Source organism: Phoenix dactylifera, chromosome 12, assembly GCF_009389715.1.
Source record: "Phoenix dactylifera cultivar Barhee BC4 chromosome 12, palm_55x_up_171113_PBpolish2nd_filt_p, whole genome shotgun sequence".
Classification (NCBI taxonomy): Eukaryota; Viridiplantae; Streptophyta; class Magnoliopsida; order Arecales; family Arecaceae; genus Phoenix; species Phoenix dactylifera.
In genome coordinates this window covers 6,472,001-6,492,070 of record NC_052403.1, presented here as the reverse complement: position 1 = coordinate 6,492,070, position 20,070 = coordinate 6,472,001, and the positions used below count along the sequence as shown (strand labels likewise).

The 20,070-nt window shown below is 39.8% G+C and overlaps 2 protein-coding genes across 2 annotated transcripts; both read right to left on the bottom strand.

The window, feature by feature from the left end:
• Window positions 1–3,649: 3,649 nt before the first annotated feature.
• On the bottom strand, window positions 3,650–4,415 carry LOC103696539 (zinc finger protein ZAT11-like). Its single transcript, XM_008778209.4, has one exon. The coding sequence runs from the start codon at window positions 4,333–4,335 to the stop codon at window positions 3,871–3,873; it is 465 nt and encodes a 154-aa protein (XP_008776431.1). The 5' UTR covers window positions 4,336–4,415; the 3' UTR covers window positions 3,650–3,870.
• Window positions 4,416–8,997: 4,582 nt separating this feature from the next.
• On the bottom strand, window positions 8,998–19,792 carry LOC103696531 (protein ALP1-like). Its single transcript, XM_008778195.3, has 2 exons — window positions 19,654–19,792; window positions 8,998–10,462 (listed from the first exon to the last, which is right to left on the bottom strand). The coding sequence occupies exons 1-2, from the start codon at window positions 19,784–19,786 to the stop codon at window positions 9,420–9,422; spliced, it is 1,176 nt and encodes a 391-aa protein (XP_008776417.1). The 5' UTR covers window positions 19,787–19,792; the 3' UTR covers window positions 8,998–9,419.
• Between the last annotated feature and the right edge of the window lie 278 nt (window positions 19,793–20,070).

Below are 20,070 nucleotides of genomic sequence, written 5' to 3'. Positions count from 1 at the left end.
GACGACAAGGTTCTTGTGGTATGCCCGAGGCACGACATTCATCTGAACCAACTGCTCATGGCTGGCTACAATTGTGGAGTGAATTTTATTAGATATATAGAGATAACAACATAATCTTCTTCCATGATTACAACGATCGTAATTACAAATGGATGCATGATCTACCCTACAAGTTATGAATTGTATGTGCCACGATCTTTACGAAAAGGAACCAGCCTGATGAAGGAAGTTTGACCATCTTGATAAACAAAGCTCCTTGGCACTGCCAGTTTTGAATTTGAATCCAAATTTCCAACACCCTCGTAATTGGAACGCTGAAATCTGAAACGTCCAAAGTGCTCAACAAATCATGTAAAAATGTGTACTGATTGTTTTCAAGGTGAAACAAATGATGTGGAAAGTAGTTGCCATGTTTGTGCATGCTTATCAAGTGCAACATACGTGCAATATTTAGTAGCGTGTAGTTGTTAATTTTGAATCTGGACCGAACATGTGAACATCAACGGCAGTAAATCGGGTTAGGTCTACGTTGGGCACGATCTAGAAATTTAAACTAGCTCACTTGGGTTGGATCCAGTACTCGCCTAAGGATGAACTCTAACCTCATCTAATCCATTTTATAAGCTATACGATAGAATTGAGAAGATGATCGACCATGACCCTCTCTTAAGCTCAACCCGACTTCCTTTACCTTCTTCTCCACCTCTAACTTGATCTCTTCCAACATTGGCGATGATTGAGAAAACAATCCTTGGGTTTTCTTTAGCTTAACTAAGGAAGCAAGCCTTCGCACATCGTATTTTGGGTTCTTCTAAGATGGGCCATCTAAATTACAAGCTCAATCTTTCTTTCTTTTTTTTTTTTTTTTTTTTTTTTTTTGCTGAAAGCGGGTGCTTCATACAGTGCGGGTACGAATACACCCAATAAAGTCAAAATACAAGACCTCACGGAGTGCCAATGGCAGCTCCGCCTCTCCTACCCAAAGGGCGTACCCCGAGTGGTGGGCCACATGGCCAGCCACCCAGTCGGCAGCCCCATTGGCCTCCCTGAATACATGTTTGGCCAAAGTGGCCCCACCCTGACTCATCATCACAATATCGCGAATCAGGGGATGGTCTGTGGTCTCACCCCCCAATCCCCTCTGAATCCCTCGGACAACAGTGGCCGAGTCCCCCTCCAAGATAACCGAGCTGGCCCGCAAAACTGCCCTCGCATGTCGAAGGCCTGCCCAGGCGGCATGCAACTCTGCTCCAGGCACCGATGTATCGAACAACTGACAACCACCTGCGGCCACTACCCTGGAGTGTGGGCCTCGTATGACAAAGCCTGCACCGCCCCGCGTGCCGCCATCCAGAACCGACCCATCGAAGTTGACCTTGAGGAAACTCAGGGGTGGGGGCTCCCAGGTGAAAAACACCAACTGGGAAGCTGCCGAAGCAGGGGGGAACCCCAGGTGTCCCGAGCTATCAAAGGTCTATCTGTAGAAAGGGCGGGTCTGAACTCCCAAGCCTGTGCTCGAGCAAGCTCTGCCACAAACCTCGGTGACACCCTGCGCTCACCGAGAGTGCGGGCATTCCTTGCCAGCCAGATCTGAAGTGCTGTGCAAGTAGCTCTAATGCCCTCCTCGCGAGTCCGTAAGCTGGCTAACCACTGCCGTGTCACCCTGAGAAACTGTAGCCGCTCACTCCGGGCCCTCCGCGGGATCCCAGCCCACTGCCATGTCGTCCGCGCCCATGTACACTGGAAGAGCACATGGTCCACTGACTCCTCAGCTCCGCACGTCCCGCACTCAGCTGGGACCCCCCAACCTCGCCTGCTCAGCTCTGCTCTCGTAGGAAGTCGGCTCCAGAACACCTTCCATAGAAAGAGAGCTCAATCTTTCTTGACAACATGACAGAAGCTTAGCCGACTCTTTCACAAGTGGGCTTCTTCAGCCTAACTAATTAAACAAGGCTTTACACATTCATTTATGTCCTGGGACCTTGCATCATGGGCTCTTCTAAGATGGGCCACTAAATTGCTTCACCATTTTTATATAGAAGAACCATGTAGACGACAGATCAAGTTCAACTAATACTTATTGATGCTCATGAGCCATCACTTTAACATTTCTGGCGAAAAAGTTGGGCCCATGAACAGGTCTAACCAACTTTCATGAAGGAGGTTAAAAATATTATTTTTTGATTTTTTTGGATGTATCCATGGTTATATGATACATCTGCTTTAGCAAAAAAAAAAAAGAAAAGAAAAGAAGAAGGTGAAAAATAGGCTGCCTAAACATAACCATAAGATTCTCTCTAATCCTTCTCCAGGGGGTCATTGCCCTTGTGTTTTATAGAGTCATTTCATTAAGATCATGGAATAAGGAATACTAAAGCATTAAGCATCATGATAGAGATTCTTATAAGATGGGTTGCCTTTAAACTAGGCTCACTTCATTAGCATCAGGATGGGTCTATTCAAGGAATGGTGGTAGTGGCTAAGGTTGCTGCCTTGCATGAAATTGTTGGTGGTGCTCAAAAAATCTTTGCCGACCTAACGCTCCAAAAAAATCTTTGCCGACCGGTCAACAGATTTTAATTTAGGGGCAGGTGATTGGGAGCATCCCACCTGAACGGTTGGATATCCCAAGCAATCGAGCAAGAAATCTTCCTGCCCCGTACTGCCGTACAAACACAGTAACGAAGCTGGAAGTCATGGTGGTACGCGGCTGTCATTATTCAAATCACTTGCAAGGAAACTATGTTCTCCTTCAGTCTTTTCACACTAACAGAGACGGTAATGTGATGCTTTTTTTTTTATTTTTTTTTTGTGTGGACCGGCTGCCCATGCCGCCCTCGCATGAGCACAACCAGCTACATCAATATTCAGAAAACTATATAAAGTAGAGAGAATTGAAAACTGCTGAATCTATAGAAACTCTCTGGAATGATGAGCAGAGAATGAGGCGGCCCAGTCAGCAGCAAATGTGATGCTTTTACTTGGTTGCGCATTTGATTTATGGTTTCACCTTCTCTATGTGGGCTGCACCCAGTTTGCACAAATCTCAAAGTGATCAATGGATGATCCAATAGTGGATCCTGTTGAAGAAAGGTGAATCTTCCTTTTGCACAAAAAATACATATCGATCCTTGATTGAAATCGACCTAAGTTATTGCTATAGTTTGGCCCTTGCTGCGGTACCTTTACTTTTCACATAAGAGAAACTAATAAACGTGTAATATTCTCTCAAAAAATTAGAGAGAGTGCAAATACAAAGAGCATCAAACAGCCAGGGAAGATAGAAGACCAAATTCACACCTAATCTCATCATCAGACTGTCTGAACTTATTGGATTTCTTTCTGGATGGCGTAGCTGGGAGAATCAGTCATGGATATCACAAATCATCACTTGAGGATGGTAGAGAATAAATGGAAACTTATCTTCTACAGCATATGTTTTTCGATATTCAAGGAGAAAAGTTTTCAGATTGGATTTTAAAGCTAACAGAGCAACAAGAAACATCCATTAAAGTACAACAGCAACAATAATGAGGCAAATTAAATGAAAAATAACAAAATTTATTTGCTGTCAAAGGGGAAGAATTCTTCAGATAAACAAAAATAGATATACAAGTAAAATTAAGTGATCTTTTGCGACGAATGATCGATGGCGAAACTCCGACTTCTATATATATATCAACAAAATGTAACTTTTCACCAAGCATGGCGAAACTTTACAGCAACAAAAAATGGTGCAGCTAAATTTAGCTTTCCTAATTCCCCATAAGACTAAAATACCATTTGCTGCACAAGATTACACCACACAGCTTTTTTTTTAAAAAAAATGGAGTTTCAGACAGGAAACTCTGATTGTTAGTTAAAAGCTATCTACAGTCTCAATTCCAAAACTATCTTCCGGCACTCGATATCATTCTCCGACGGCGGCAAGTTCAAATCCAAAGACAGCACCCTCGCCTGCTCCTCCATAAGGCCATGCCCGGCCCCTCGGTTCGCCGGCCGGTGCCGCCGCATGTGGCCTCCCAAGGCCTGGCCGATGGCGAATTCGAGCCCGCATATCGAGCACTCATGGGCCCTTGGCTTCGCGAGCCCGCCCCGCAGGTGGCCGTCGGCCGTGAGCCTCGGTTTCTTGTGGCTCGCCCTGTGGCCCCCAAGCGCCTGAAACGAAGAGAACTGGCGGTTGCACGTCTTGCACTCGAAAACCCGGCCCGGTGAAGTCTGGGCCAGGCGGGCGGTCCCCTCGCCGCCGCCTCTCGAGAGCATCATCAGCACGTTAGCCATGTTGCTGATGCTTTCTGCTTCTCCTCCTGCTCCTCCAAATCTAAATCTCTCCATGTCTAAAAAGAACCACGGAAAGAGAGAACTTGTTGCTCAGCTAGGTGGGCGGGCGTATATGGATTGGTTGAGAAGGTGATAATAGAAGGATAAGACTTTCTATATTTTTATAGGCTCGTTTTGTACCAATGGAGGTTGCGAAGCAAGCAAGCTATGTGGCATAAATGTGGCCAAACTGGAACTGGGCTTGTCGTTGCTTGGTCGACACGTAATCTAGAGCTCGATCGCGGCAATGAGAGCGCATACGAATTTTTTGGGGCTCGACGCCAGCGGTGACGAGGCGTTTTTAATCAAACCTCGGAGTCTTCCTCTTCTAGAACTGGTACTTGAGACTTTCTTTCGTTTTCAACCTTTCTTAGCTAAGAGGGTTTGAAACGAGAGTTGGACGAGTCGGCAGATGGCGTGTTCTGCCAGCGGCTGGCAGTTGAAACGCGTTCGGGGCCAAATAGTACGCGGGCGTAGCTTGCATGGAATGCATAACTAGATTAAAAGTCTATTAATCTGGATCCAACTTATTTATTAAATGAAACAAAAATTCGAACCAAAACCTGATAGGTAATTTAACCCAATCTACAATGAGTAGAGACGGGTTAAATGGGTCAGACGGTATTGCTTCCTTACCCTCGTTCCTTAGTTCAGACTACTATTTGCTTGCATTGACGATGACCAAGCACAGAGGAATATATACTATGAACTACCCAATTGCAGTGGAATATATACCATACTCATACCCAGATCGCAGTTTGGCTTGCATGGCTGTGTGCTGTTTTTGATGCGTAGGGCAAGAGTAATGCAGAAATTTCACACAAGTTGAATAAAAAATGTATAGCTTTTTGTTTGCTCTATTCACCGACACACTTTATAGTGCTAAATCTTGTCAGTTCAACATCAAGAAGTAGAGAACTTATACATCAACAGTATCTTTTCTTAATGAGATTTTGTATTATTCTTGCTTCTTCTTTTTTTTTTTTGACTAGGGCTACTATAAAAATATGAACCGTTGCTAGATCACATAAAAACTAACAGGCCAATCCCAGCTATTAATAATGTGGGCGTATGCACATACGCATGCAATGCATCCATCATCTTCAAATAGAGCTTCACATAACCAAGACTTATAGTAAGAGTGTAAGACTAGGGTAGTTCCGAACCTTCCTTCACATATTCAATACCCTTCATGCTACCTAGCTACATCAAATCATCTAACTCAACCCAAAATCACCAACTTCATTCACTTATAGCACAAGCATCCATGATGAAACCGAATAACTATTAATAAACCGTGGTGTTTTTTTTTAATAATTGTCCGAAACTGCCATTTCTAGAGAGCCCACCTCTTCCCACTTGATGTCAACAATGACATCAATGAAATTTTGACTTGTCAACAAAAGAAGTCCATCCCATTGAATTGGATATCTGGACATGCTCGTTGTTTTTTCTAAATAATCTTGGTGCTCCAGTCAATTCATTTTATCTTCCTTAGATATAACTTTGACTCCAAAAACAATTTTTTTCTTCTTCTAGAGTCTGTGTTATGGTTGGTCGGCACAGGTGCCGGTCAAATGATAATCCAATATTTCCATCTACTTCCAGTATATGTCACCCGGACAAATAATTCTCCTAAAATCACGATAGCATGCAAATCTTAGCTTGTCTTTCTACTTAACATGAAACTCTTTTGAGCCTTTATTCATCATGAGGCATCCTTGGAGTCCCACATCTTGAGTATTTTCTCTTCTTTCAGTATCTTCCCAAAAAAAATGTTATTGCATTATAATATATATATATATATATATAAATAATTTCATGAGAGAGTATATGTATAAACTAAAAATAGGAGTAAATTTATCAAATTAATGAACAGCAATATCAAATTATGGGTCACAACCATCAATCAAATGCTCTTTATTACTAAATAAATCAATGTGAATAAATCACACGTGCTGCACGTGCCAATATCTACTTATTTACGAATCAGATTACTGGGTAATGGGTATGATGATATCAATCTCAAGCTTGAAACCATGAGCCTGATGTAAAGACAAGCTCCCTCACAATTACTTGCCTGCATCCAATGCTTCCGATCCACTTGGTTTAATATAAGCTTCAGGTTTTCTTTGGCATCTCCTCTGTTCTAGTTTAAGAAACCTTCAACATGCTATCAAAGACATTAGAATGCCCGGTCACGTTACATGCTTCGTTATGTAGTCAAAAGTCCAACATCAGGCCTTGCCTGGTTCCCCACGATATCGGATGGTTCTGATCGATGAAATCCTCACCCTGGTCTAGGTCATTCATGGTCTGGATAGAATTCAACCCGTCTTCTCCTCACCGCCCAATCTCCATCAGATGGGTTAGGTCTGTGCCGCTATCCGGCTCATCAGATTTTTTTTTTCTTTTGACCTTTTATTTTATATTCCATTAATAACTCGTCCCTCACCATTTTTTTCCCCTCTCACTCCGGTGTTGGATGATTGGATCGGATCGGATCTGTTCGGCTCCTCTCGTAGTTTTTCTTTTTGATGTTTTTTCCTACCAAGAGTTGATCGTAGGCTAGGTCTCGGTCCTAAACTATTTATTTTTAATCAGGCTTCGGGACGAGCTTATGTAAAATTTGATATTTTCTATGCCCAAGCCTAGCTCATGATCAGCTATGTTCCTACCCTACCACTTTGTTGTTTGTAAACCTCGCTATTTGATGCGATGAAAGGGGTTTCAAGATTCGAATGCTTCCAATAATAGTTGGAATTTGATTCCTGATGTAATGCGCTTTAGATGGAACTGTTTTTCACATAAAGATGGCTCTAGAGACGGTGACAATCTTTAGAGAGTCTGCACAAGAAAGATTTAGACAAACTTGGTAACTATAGACTAGCTATTTGAAGCTGTGCATAAATCTCATCCTAAAAAACTATCCAAAAGATATAATTTGGGTTTCCCGATCTCACCCAGTGCATGACTGATGTGGGACTAAATATATATCCATATGGATTCTCGCATACTCCCTTTGTGTTAAGCACTGACGTTCTTGCTAGGCTAAAGGTTCAAATCCATTCATCCCTAATGGACTTGTGTTGTAGTGTCTTCTAGTCCATACAGGCTATAAGTTGAGTATGCTTTAATACTATTTGTCACAATCTATCTTTACCAAAAAAGTTAGTCGTAAAGTATTATTTAGGTTTCTTGGTTATATATAAGTATCCAATATTTACTCGGTGTATGGCCAACATAGGACTAAAATATATCTTTGCACGGATCCTTACATTAGATGGATCTACCAACATTTACATCAAAAAGGTGCAAAGGATAAGAAAATTGAAACTCCTTTTCTCAATTATTTCAAATTCTTACTACGAATTATGTGCGCTTGTGCGTTACGCACATCTGTAGTTCTAGTGGGCTGTCATAGTTGGTTGCATGATTAAACCATCTCCTTGTATCTAAAAGGTTGTCTACTTTCCGAGCCCGTGCAATCCTCACGGTAAAAATGGAGGAAAAAATAGTGCTCGGAAGGGCAATTTTGGAAAATATCATAAAAGTATAATAAAATGAAATCCACTCGCAGTGAAGTTATGCGTGGACCGAGTTGAGAGAGGACATATGATATTTTTGTAAGAAAGAATGAGACTAGGGAGAGAAGGTCAGGCAAGATGGTCTTTCTTCATGTACTATTGATTGGTATTATTAATAAGAGCAAGATGCAAAGTTTTCCACAATCTTCATATTATTTGTTTTGTTAATCTCTTATTTTGTTCGCGTGAGTAAGCATAAAAACTCTCTCTATTGGTAACATGGAATCCTTGACTTAAATTATAACAACATATTAATCTTAATTTCCACTATTAAGGAAAGAAGATTTTTATTTAGAATTTGGTAGTTTATATAATAAACCGAAATTATATAGGGGTAGGATTTATAATACATCATAAGATAGGGGATAAACTTACTACCAATCACTTCAGGGGTGAATATACCTCATTACATCCAATACAACCAAACAACAGAATAAGCTGGAAGTTAGCTTCCACTCTAGCCACTTCTCAGCAATCAAATACCAGGAGTTTCAGAACTACAATTTTCAATATTCACTTCCTAGGCAAACCAAACATGCAAATCACTCCAATAAAAACAATTTCTTTGAACTCACTTCTCTAGAAATTGCCACTTTCCAATTTGATCACTTCGGCACAACCAAAGAGGGCAATGTGCTATAACTTTGAACTTCATAACATGCTCATATGTGATCTCAGAAATTTATTTGGCTTAGATATATCCCTGATAGGGAGAGCCCAAGTACATCAGGATTGTAAATGTGAAAGATGTTCCGACTCCTTCAATTTAAATTTCTAACTTGTGAAACCCTTGGAAATTGCCCATTCAAAGAAATTTCTAGCTCTTGCCTCATTATCCATCCACTTTCCTGTTCCTGCTTCATCATCCATCCTCAAATTTGTTAGTTACTGCCAAAAGCCATAAACAATTGGACTTCAATTCCTCTAATTTCTTGCTTTCAAAAATTGGAACATTTCAGAATTTGAGACATTCGGATACTGATGTTCTAGGGCTAATTAAAATACTAAGTTGAGAGAATTTGGGTTGTAGTTGTGAAGGGCAAACACAATCAAACTAAAAACTCTCCTACACTTGCAAACAAGACCGGGGTAACCTACATTAAAAAAAAATGCAAGGCACTTAGATGGCAGTTACATATGAATTAAAAAGAGTTCCAAAATTCTCTTTCTTCTTTACCACAGCATCGCTCACTAGAAGATTTATCAAAAAGAAGGTACAACAACAAAGTCAGATTAAGACCAGTTCCTTGCTAAAAGTGACGTTTGTTTTCAATTGTAAAGTTTCCTACAAATGATAGTCATCAACAGCATTTTGCAGGATGCTCTTCCATACTTGACTACCGTAATTCCCGCCCTAAGACAGATGAATGGAAGAGGCCAGCATTGAAAACAGAGAACCTGAGTGCCTCTTAGCCACTGAATTCGGCACAGAAAGCTGAATTTAAGTTCATCATCTATCAATACTCATCTTTGGCTATATAAAAGACAAGCAAAAGATGTTGAGCATTCATTTCAGCTTGGCAATCTACCAGACAAGTACTGAGTTAACTCATCTCTCAGTTCAACTCCAAACTCGTCCGCCACATCACAGTATTGCTGCTTGTAGTTGGTGTCATGATGGTGAGACAGTGGCATCTCATCCCTCACTTCATCTTCCAAGTCTATGACTATGTTGTGCAGCAAGCAGCAAACAAGAATAAACCTTGGCAATCTATGTTTATCAGGTCTCCACATTTTCCCCTGAACAATCTTCCACATATCTTTCAGTCTTGCCAATGCCCTCTGTGCCACCATTCTGGTTGCAGAGTGTCGCTTGTTGAACTCAACTTTGGAATCTGAAAGGTCCTTCCCTTGGTAGGGAGTGAGAAGCCAGGGAAGGAGGGGAAAGCTGGCATCTCCGATCACATACTCCCTCACCTCCGATCCTTCTGAAAGCTCCATTTTTTTCCCATTCAGCCTTGCTCCTTTCTCACACAGTTTGGAGAATCCTGAATTGTGCAGCACTAGTAACTCATTCATGCTACCTGGCCAGCCAGTGACAATGTCCCGGAATCTCATCTCAGGGTCCACAATAGCCTGCAGGACCATGCTATGATTTTTCTCATAATCAGTCCACACTTTGTTGGAAGAGTCTACAGAAGGCAAGCACATCAAGATGTGGGTGGTGTCAAGGGCACCGCAGCAGTTGGGCAGACCGCGGATTTTCTCAAATTTGAACTTTATAATTTCCATCTCTTCAGAGCTTGGCCATCGGAGGTGGTGAATTCCTCTCTTTTCCATAGCCTCCACAAATTGCCAAGTCACTTGGGAGACAGTTGAATGGTTCATACCAAAGGATATTCCTATGTTCAGTAGTGACTCACCAGAACCCAACCTTCTTAGAGCAACAGCTACTTGATCATCCACAGACAGGACCTTTCCATCTGAGAATGTAAAGTTAGATGTCTTTGCCATCAAGTCCTCCCTCACCAATGAGCATATGTAATTGAAGGTCTTCCTTGAAATCTTGAAAACAGACTCAAATCTTTTTGGTTCTTTTAATGAAGATAAAGGTCCTAAGAAGGTACCATGAAGGGAACAATCATCATCATTTATAGCACAATGGTTTAAATAGATTCAAAGTTTATCATAAAACTGCATAATAGAATGAATGTCAGTGTCAGTACAGAGACTCATCACCCAAATGTAAAGCTAACCAAGTGGAGTAGGAAAAAACACAATCATGAAGAAGAAGATAAATTTAGCTGCGACAGAAAACATAACACCTCTGCTAAGAAGCAAATGACAAGATTTTTGTGAATTTTAGATTCCCATTGGGATGTGAACAAAGCATTTTAGGTTCCAAATTTGGGCATGCAACCAAACTTAAGATTATAGCAATCTTATATGCAATTGCAAAATGAAGGCATTTTGATTTCTAGCATTTGCATGAAATGAGTTAAAGCAATGAATATTTGTGTCATTTGTTAACTATAATAATATTAAGACTGGACCTTTTAGTACTACCTGCTGCAAGTTAAGCCTTAATTTTGTCTCGTTGGTTTTTACTCCAGACAAAAAGACAACCATTTGCTTGATGTAAAATTGTATAAGTCGTACCTGATAATAGCACCATATTGTGTATGTTGCATCAATGCGAATTTGTCACTGTGTTATGCTAAAAATACAAAGTCAAGGTTGTTTAAATTTTAATAAAAAAGAGGAGACCGTAACATTTACAGTTCTCACACTGACCTTAAACTAGAATATTTGAAGCAAACAATATTAGCATCAAGATTTGCCATTAGAAAGCTACATTGGTCAATGGTGTCCACCGGAGACTGCTTTGCTATATCAATCAGAGAAAGTCCTCAAGCAATGATGATGACTGTCAGAGGCCACAGCAATCTGCCTCTCTGATAGCATGCCAATTCAAGCCAAGAAATAAAACTGATAAAGCCAAGATCCTTACCATGAAACTTGACAATCCAGAAACACCTTGATTTTACATAATACTGGGCTGGCAGTTTCACAATTGGACCTGCGAATCTGCCCGAAATAAGCAGGTTTTGATAAGAGTCCTTATAATTTGGTTGGGTTATCTTATGAGCTGCACCCACACCTGTTGTGTGTGAGTCGCTGTTGTACCAAAAAAAAGATAATTTGGTTGGGTTTGGGTCATACTTAAGATGAATGATATATTGGTTGGGTTCAGGTGTGGCTCTCAGAACCAACAAGTCACCCTAGGTTGGACAAGCCTTTAAATTATACCCTAGTTCCCTAAGACAGAATTAACATTTCGGCCATGGCTAGTCAAAGCTTCATTCTAGCGAGCAGGGAAGCCATGTCAGTCATGGTTTACAAAAAGAGCAAAAATCATTAAGAGAAAGTTAAATAAGACACCAGTACTTGGTTAGGATTTGGCGAGTTTTCTCTCCCCACTCCACTCCCCTCTCTCTCTCTCACTTTATTTGGACACCTAACACTAGATCCCCTCCTTTTACCCCACTTTTTTTTTGAGGCATATAGGTCATGACTGAAGCCTTAATTGGGTCGATGTGTTGGGGCATAACTGTACGAGTCCATTTTAAACATATTTCTGGGGTTTAATATTTTTCAACTTGATCATAAGATAGTTAGGTCTGGATTGAGATTCCTTTGACTGACCTGAGAACCCATTGCCACCCCCAATATAATAGAATAGCATGCAACTAAACATTGCAAGCAGGTTTTCAAGCTGGCTGAAACCTGTGGATCAGTGCTTCCACCACCTTGACTCAATACTTGCACCTCTAGAAACTCCTCAATTGAGATACTAATGGGCACCTACATGCTGAAGCCTTGATGTTGTAACTTCACCTCAAGCTATTTTGCACACAGAATCGTTTCTCAAGAAGTGCAATCCAAGGAGCAGTTTGCAATATACAACTTGCTCCCATTAACATAAGCAAGCCTTGTGCACTTTACAATCAACGCCTAAAGAATCCTCAGTTGCATGTGTAGAAGGGCAAAAGAAGAGGGAGGGTGGCGGGGTGGGAGAGACCTGATGCTGAGATGGTTCAACCACCCCCTGGTGTGGAGGCAATTTGTACATCATAAATTTTCTATCCTTTTCTTTGGTTAGAAATTTATCTTTTAATTATGCAAGTCAAAAACACCTCATTTTCTTAAATGGGTTAGTTTTGCCAAGTTCACAAGATCTGAGAAATTAGTATTAATATTCTCATGCACAAGGTTAGTGTTGCAGAAGGGAAGCCTTGGTGGTGAAAGGACTTGATAACATATTAGAACCTATCTCAACCTTCCTCCTACTAATTATTCCATGTGGGGCTGAACCTCATATGTGAACCTCAAAAGTTAGTTCATAATCTCTAATGAACAGTACATCACCGTATGATCAATAGTTAATGAAGTAGTTGTGAATTATACAACTCAACATGCACCAGATTTTCAGTATTTTGTTTCTATACATTACTTCATCAAATACTTCATTCAAGTTACTCCAAGATCACTAAACTTGCACCAAAAGTTCAGCTAAGATACTGGGATTTATTTCTATATGTTTATTTATTAGATTTAAATATCTCCTAAAATTTACTGATATAAAAGACAACTCATAATAAGGAGTCACATAATCAGTCAAATTAAACTTCTACAAGCACCACCAAAGTGATTTTACTTAACATTGCTACACCAAATAAATCCAATATAAGCAGCCTTCATTTTTTCGCAGATCGACGGACTTATTTCTTTCTGGAACTATAACATCTAGGGGTGCATATTATATGGTAAGCTCCTCTCTAGGATTTTGCATGTGCCAAAGATAAAAACCATCAATCTGGAGGCATAACTCCGGTAAAAGAAATGCAGAACCTCCTTTTATTTTGTGTTATCATCACCTTGACAACCTTTTTCTTGCTATTTATGTTATCCGGATACTCTCTGCTCTTAAGTTTTAATAGCAGGAAATGGGAAGGGAAAGCTTCTTTAGTCATGGCCAAGGTAAGTGCATATTTTCCTACAAGAAGAATCATGAAGAAACTTAATCCCAAGATAGGCAACCACGAACAATGCTTCAGAATGAACTTCATGATACCAATTTACCAAAGAGTGTCTTGCATGATTCCTAAAGCTTTTGGTACACCTTAAAAGCTATTAGGAATATGAAATCTTTATCTACACATTATGCTTAATTAGAGTTTAGTTTATTTTACCCAAGGTCTGCAATCTCAATACCAGATCCCGTACCGGTACCATGTTGGTACAGTGTTAGTATGCTTGGTATGGGGTCAGTTCGGTGTATCGACACTTCGAATGCCCCCACACCGAATACTGGTTTAATACTAGTATGGTATGATATACCCTGGTATGGGGAATCATGAACTGATAATGTGAATCTTGATTGCACCTAGTGATTGATGTTTGATATCTTTGGCTCTTCAATTGTTTTATTGTTTGTAGAGGTATTTGGAATTTATTACTTTGCTACATGCTAGTTTGTGGATCCACTTTGTACCTAGTGCTCCAGTTTACAATAGGATTCTTTGACTCATTACAAATTGAAGTCATCCAATTTACTAATTGTTGCTTCTCAATTTACCAAAACCTTCCTGATAACTTCAAACATGATCGTTTTAGGTCTCCCCCTTCTTTCTGACCTTTCAACAAACTTTCAGCTCTACTTTAGTCAGCCTTTCCATATCAAGAAAAATTCTGTTCCTTGGACAACACAAATAAAAGTGGAGCACAATCGAAGAAGACTAGGTGCTTCCACTTAACACAAAATAAATAAATAAATAAATTGATAGAACTATTTTATGCAATGAATACTATAGGAGGAGCAAGTAAAGAGAAGAGACCCAGATTGGCTGTATCAGTACCGGGACTTGTACTGGTTGCCCAACGGAATAGAATGTTCTAGTACTGTGCAGTGTCGTTCTAGAGTTATCAACAGAAGAAGAGCTGGAGAGGGAGGGGGAGAGGGAGAAAGAGGGGGAGAGAGAGGGGGGGGGGGGGGGGGTGGAGGAATGGAGGGACGAAGGGAGGGGGGAGAGAGAGACCGAGATAGAGATGGTGGGAGGGCCGGAAGCCTTTGTCGAAAACAGAACCCCTATTTTATTTCGAAATAGGGGGCTCCTTTTTATTTTTTATTTTGCAAAATAAAAAAGGGGCCCCCGTTTCGAAATGAAATAGGGGTCCTTGTTTTTGAGGAGAGCTTCTGGCCCTCCCACCGTCTCTCTCGGCCTCTCTTTTCCCCCCTCCCTCTCCCTTTCCTTCCTCCCTTCCTTCCTCCCTCTCTCTCTGTCTCCTTCTCCCTTGCTTGATTTCTGAAACTGAAGGGTGCAACTGTGTCGGTCCACCCCTGATACGGTTCGGCATATGCCCCCAAACACTTCAGGGTGGTATGACAAAACATTGGAAGGGACAAAGTTATGCAGAAAGAGTTGGAAATAGGAAATGAGGTAGAGGAACCCAAGAAGATTGTGTGGAAGGAACTTTTTTTAAGGCTTAATTGGCTGACATGTAGTACTTGGTCAATATGAGTGGTACTAAAACAATAGATTAAGGCAAAGAGGTAGGCTTGGAATACAACTTGTCCAGTAAATATGCCCAAATAGCAAAAATGTGAGATACATCACCCGATTTTCATGAATAATGCCATTCTTAGAACTCATACATCTATGATCAAATATATAAATATTTTATATCATGATAAGACTTAAGTTTAACACTTTTCATACTAAACTTATTTCCTTTCAATATGGACATTGTTATTCATTTGTATTTAATAATCCATTCTTTTTAACTTAAACATTCATACATAGTTTCACATATTTATGCAATCAAATACTTGTCAACCACGGACTGAGAGCAATAACGGGTGTTTCACATCAAAAAAAGTCTACTTGACCACTATAGACACAACATGCTGTTTGGTATTCTATATAAGAGAACTTGCCTTTATGATCTGTTTCAGTGAACAGTTTCTAGAAAACCATTAAGTATATTATCTTGCATAGAAATGTGGTCTTTATAATTTATACCGACAAGTGCACAAATCATCATTCAATCTGCCCAACAATGTTGAGATCAGAAATTATTCTTTTACAATAATTATTAAAAAAAAGGAATCTTATTTTGCTTCGCAATGTATTGTTTTCCCGTACATACACATATTCCTTTCACAAAGCTGAAGGCCTGTGATCCTATAAATGACATGTGATATGAGACTCTGAGAATCAGGAGATCTACATGTTTTTTAATATTTATATATTACTGATATGGCCAGCCTGACATCATATCTTAAGTGTCCGGACATTTCCTAATAATTCTTCTACCGCCCAAGATTCTAAGCTAGATACCTATCTAGCATTTCATACCAAACGACCACATCCAATGATGCTAGATCAATGACTATAAGAACATTCTCAGTTAAGGACCTAAATTTCCTATTTTCAACAGGGATGGAACACCTCCACCCTATGATTCCAGCATATAAGTTACAGATTCTTCTAGAGAAGCAAAAAGATCAACAGGTGGCTGACTTTGCAAGGGATGGGTAGTCAGGAAAATGGTTATGGAACTTTAAGCAATAAACTAACGCTTAATCTTTGTAAACATATTGTTTTCTCAATCTTCTGAAAAAATAATATACTAGAGCTTAAACTTGATTGGAGGAAGAACTGGCCTTCTTTGCAAGGATGCTCTTTGCGTGGAAGACAAGGGAGACTGTAAATAACCTGCTCTTGAGTTGTGGCTTTGCCAGATCCATTACGTGACATGTTGGGCATTTGACAGGTGTGAGAGGTTATCCTTCTATTTGGAGCTTGGGTGGAGTCGAGAAAACAAGGATCAAAAAGCAGTGTCATCAAGCTTGGGTATGATTGTGACTGGAGCATTTGGCTGAAAAAAAGCTAGGGTCTTCAGTGGAGTGTCTGGACATTATTAAGAGTGAAGTAGTGGCAAGTACTGGATCAGAGAATCTAATCTCAAGAGATAGAAACAGACTGCACCTTTGTTTGAAAAGTTAAAGATTGTGTTGAGATAATTTGTCCTGTTTTTTGTGTTCTAGGCCCTAACATGGGGTTGATTTTGTATCTTTTGTTTTCATCTTCTTAACAAAAACCAGTTTGGCCTCTTAGCCTAACCTTTCTATCAAAAACGATGTACTTGAGCTTAAACTTGAAGAAAAGATGTAGAACATTGAGATATTAGATAAATCACCAATATGAGTACACAAACTAACTTTATATGGTCCATAGAATTCAAGCTATACATTTCATCTTGCAAACTACCCTTCTGATGCATAATGGATCACAAATCAAGCATTATTTTGAAGATGTCAAAGAACTAATTAAAAAAATTGATTTGTTGAAGCAACAAATTTGGGCGATAAAGTGGCAAAAAAAAGTGTTAGCCAACCAGCCTTTCCTCTTCTGCTAGATAAAATTCATAAAGATGGCTAGTAATAGAACTTTGATTACCAAATACAATGAAGTGGAAACTGTAACAGTGTTGAAAATAAAACAATAAAGCAAAACCACCAACAGAGCACTATGTGATATATTGGCTGGTATGCAGGCCTATACAATTTAAAAGACAATAAACAAAATGAATTGGGGTTTTCGTTCCTTTTTGATGCTAAATATGGTGAAGGAAAATACCTTTCTTCATGTTGAATCTCAGGAAAATTCATGGAAGCAAATAATAAATAACATCACCATCCAAATCAACAACGATAACAAGCTCTGTTCTCCAACATTGAGGTGGAAGAGAAGTGAATATCGTGAATTGTGGTCCCTTAAAGTTATTATTGAGTGTGTAAAGGAGCCTTGTCAAGTTGCAGGATCCTAGAGGTGGTCGCTATCACAATGTAAAGTTTTTGCTGAAGGCCCAAGAAAGTAATGGGGATCCACGTTACGGACCAAATTGATCTATTGGCTAGAGGTGGGATCAAAAATTTTTCTTTTTCAATAATTATAAAAATATTCTCTTGCTTCCTCAGAGAAAAAGCAAGATATAAGAAGAAGCAAAATGACTAAGGAACTTCATCGAAGAACATGATAGACATGTTAAATCAGGTGGAAGTTTCACAGTAACATCATACTAACACAAAAGCGAGAGAACTGTAGGACCATACAAATTTCTAGTGAAGAGAACATAATCTTGATAGGCATAGGCAAAGATAGCATCAAAATGGTATGGGAAAAGAGATAGACTCAGCATAAAAGATCTCTCTACCCACGGATGGCATGTCAAAGGCAATGATACTGAAGAAGGTGCTGAGGCACAGATTTGCATGTAAATCTCTTCAACAATCATATATCAACACAAAGCAAGAGAACTGTGAGATCACACAAAAATTTCTAGTAAAAGAAACATATTTTTCATAGCCATAGTTGAATCAACATGAAATGGCACAAGAAAAGGACAAACTAAGTTCAAAGGATCTTTCTGAACCGACGAATAGCATGGTAAAGGACTAAATATACATTCAACAACAAGCTTCAAATAGCAAAATATTTCATGGCCGAGTGTGCCACTAAAACAAAAATTTTGTTTTCTAATGCATATTCAACACAAGTTAGGCCACGGGCCAGGTTTACCTTAAAAAGTTGGAAGATTTAACCATTTATTTGGTTCCTTTACTTTCTAGGGCTAGGAAGCTTAATTTAAGCGAAAATCACCTAAAACAAAAGGAACCTACATTTCATTTTTCTGAATTAATTTAGGCAATTCCTCGAAACATTGATTCTAGTTGTTAGTGCATGGTGGTATCTTTCAGAATTGGTAATTATATAGTAGTAAATCTTGAAGTAACTTATCTAGAATATAGCAATTTTCTAAATCAATATTTTGCAAATCATTCCATCACAAGTCTTCTTGTTCTTCAATTTCTTCTTATTATCAACATCTTTTCTATTATACTTGAAAGGTCATCATGCTTACACAAGATCATTCTCGTATCTTTAGCTTTGTTTCAAATATTTTAAACCTTCAAGATTTTGAGATTCCCTCCACATTTTGAAATTAGCATTCATTTCTAGGGTGTTAAAGTAATTTTGAAGCCTCATATTTGACACATGAATAAATCAGCTGCCGTTTAAAGAGATATGTCAATAAGAAAGAAGACTCTCTCTTCATTCTTCAACAAAAAACCCCCCCAAAAAAGCAGGCTTTATTCGCGATCAAGATTTAGCATAACCTAAAGAGGCTTTTAGTATTAAGAAGACATTGCATCAAAATTAGAGAGGAACAAGAAGAAAGAAGTTTAATTTGGCTTGTTATACTCCTGCAGGTATCTGCTGGAGCAAAGAGCATTTGAACAAAGTCAATTTGTTCATTTCAACTATCATTCGACCTAACCTGAAACAGTGGCTTATGCCAATAGGAACAAACAAATTGAATGTGATAACATCATTTATCACTTGAACTCCTTGTACAGTCATTTGCTGTGGTTGGGCCCATTGTCTTCAAGATTCTGTCATGTCGAAGAGTTCGAGCATCATGAGCAAAAGTAACTTCAAACAATTTCCACAGAGGTCATGGATTCCACATGAAGAATGATGGGCATCAAGATCCAAACACTACCCTATCAAGCTACCATGTCGCTAACAACGGAAGAACTTCATAAGGGAAATTTTGTAATATTTGTCATTCAAACAATTAAACGTGCACCTCTAAGATCGGACAAGATGAAACCGAGAAGTGTTTAAACGGTAGCGCATAACATCCTCGAGCAAATCCGAGTAACAAGCATCTGCATTATCTGACAAATGCAACATTACAGTAGGAGATCCGTGCCTGAAAAATACCTCCCCCTGCGTGACCTCATCATATATGACTTCAAATCACATTCGATCAAAGAAGTGCACCTAAACGTGTCAACCCATCTATGAAAACCTAATAAACATCGTGGATGCAAACATATTGCAATCCAAGAAGATCACTCCTTGCTATCCAACTTCGTGATGGAAATCCATCACCCTAAATGTCAACAAAAGCAAAGATTTATGATACGGTGATCATATAACATTTGCACAAAACACAATCAACAAAGAATAAATCTCTAATCCAGACCCATTTGCATTACCGAAAGCACTTTACATTACCCAATCTAACAGACCAAGATATATGAAATCGATAAACTGCAATTTCCGCGGCGCTAATTGCAAGAACTAAAGGTAGACAAAACAGTGGCACAGCAAAATAAGATAAGCATCACAAGAAAGAGCGAACGAGAACAAGAAAGAAGAGAGAAATATACCTGTAATCCTTCTCGAGAAGTCATCCCACCAATCACCAGTTCCCTGTCCCGACGCCGTCAACGCAGCCGCGGCGCACCTCTCCGCCTTCTTCTCGGCCCTCTTCCTCTTCCTGAATCCTCTAACCGGCCCCATGATCACACCTCCACCACCACCACCCACCCTCCCACCCGACCGATCTAAAAAAGCTCGAAGAAACGACCGACCGTCAGCCCAGAAAAGAACAAAGAACAGAAAAGGAATGGAGACAGGAGGAGAGAAAGACAAGGCCCAAAACTCCCTGCCCAAATTCCTTACGACACAAGGAGAATAGCATAGAGAGGGAGAGAGGGAAAAGGAGGTCGTTGGGAGAGGATGTGGGTCGTGGTAAACTAAGAACTGGTTATAGAGAAAGAGAGCGAGAGGGAGAGGGAGAAAGG

Bases quoted from the DNA above. Each gene is read 5' to 3' on its own strand.
- LOC103696539 (XM_008778209.4), bottom strand. From the start codon at position 4,335: ATGGAGAGATTTAGATTTGGAGGAGCAGGAGGAGAAGCAGAAAGCATC.
- LOC103696531 (XM_008778195.3), bottom strand. From the start codon at position 19,786: ATGGGGCCGGTTAGAGGATTCAGGAAGAGGAAGAGGGCCGAGAAGAAG. The intron at 10,463-19,653 runs GTATATTTCTCT...GTACCTTCTTAG, and splicing joins CTTCTCGAGAAGGATTACAG to GACCTTTATCTTCATTAAAA.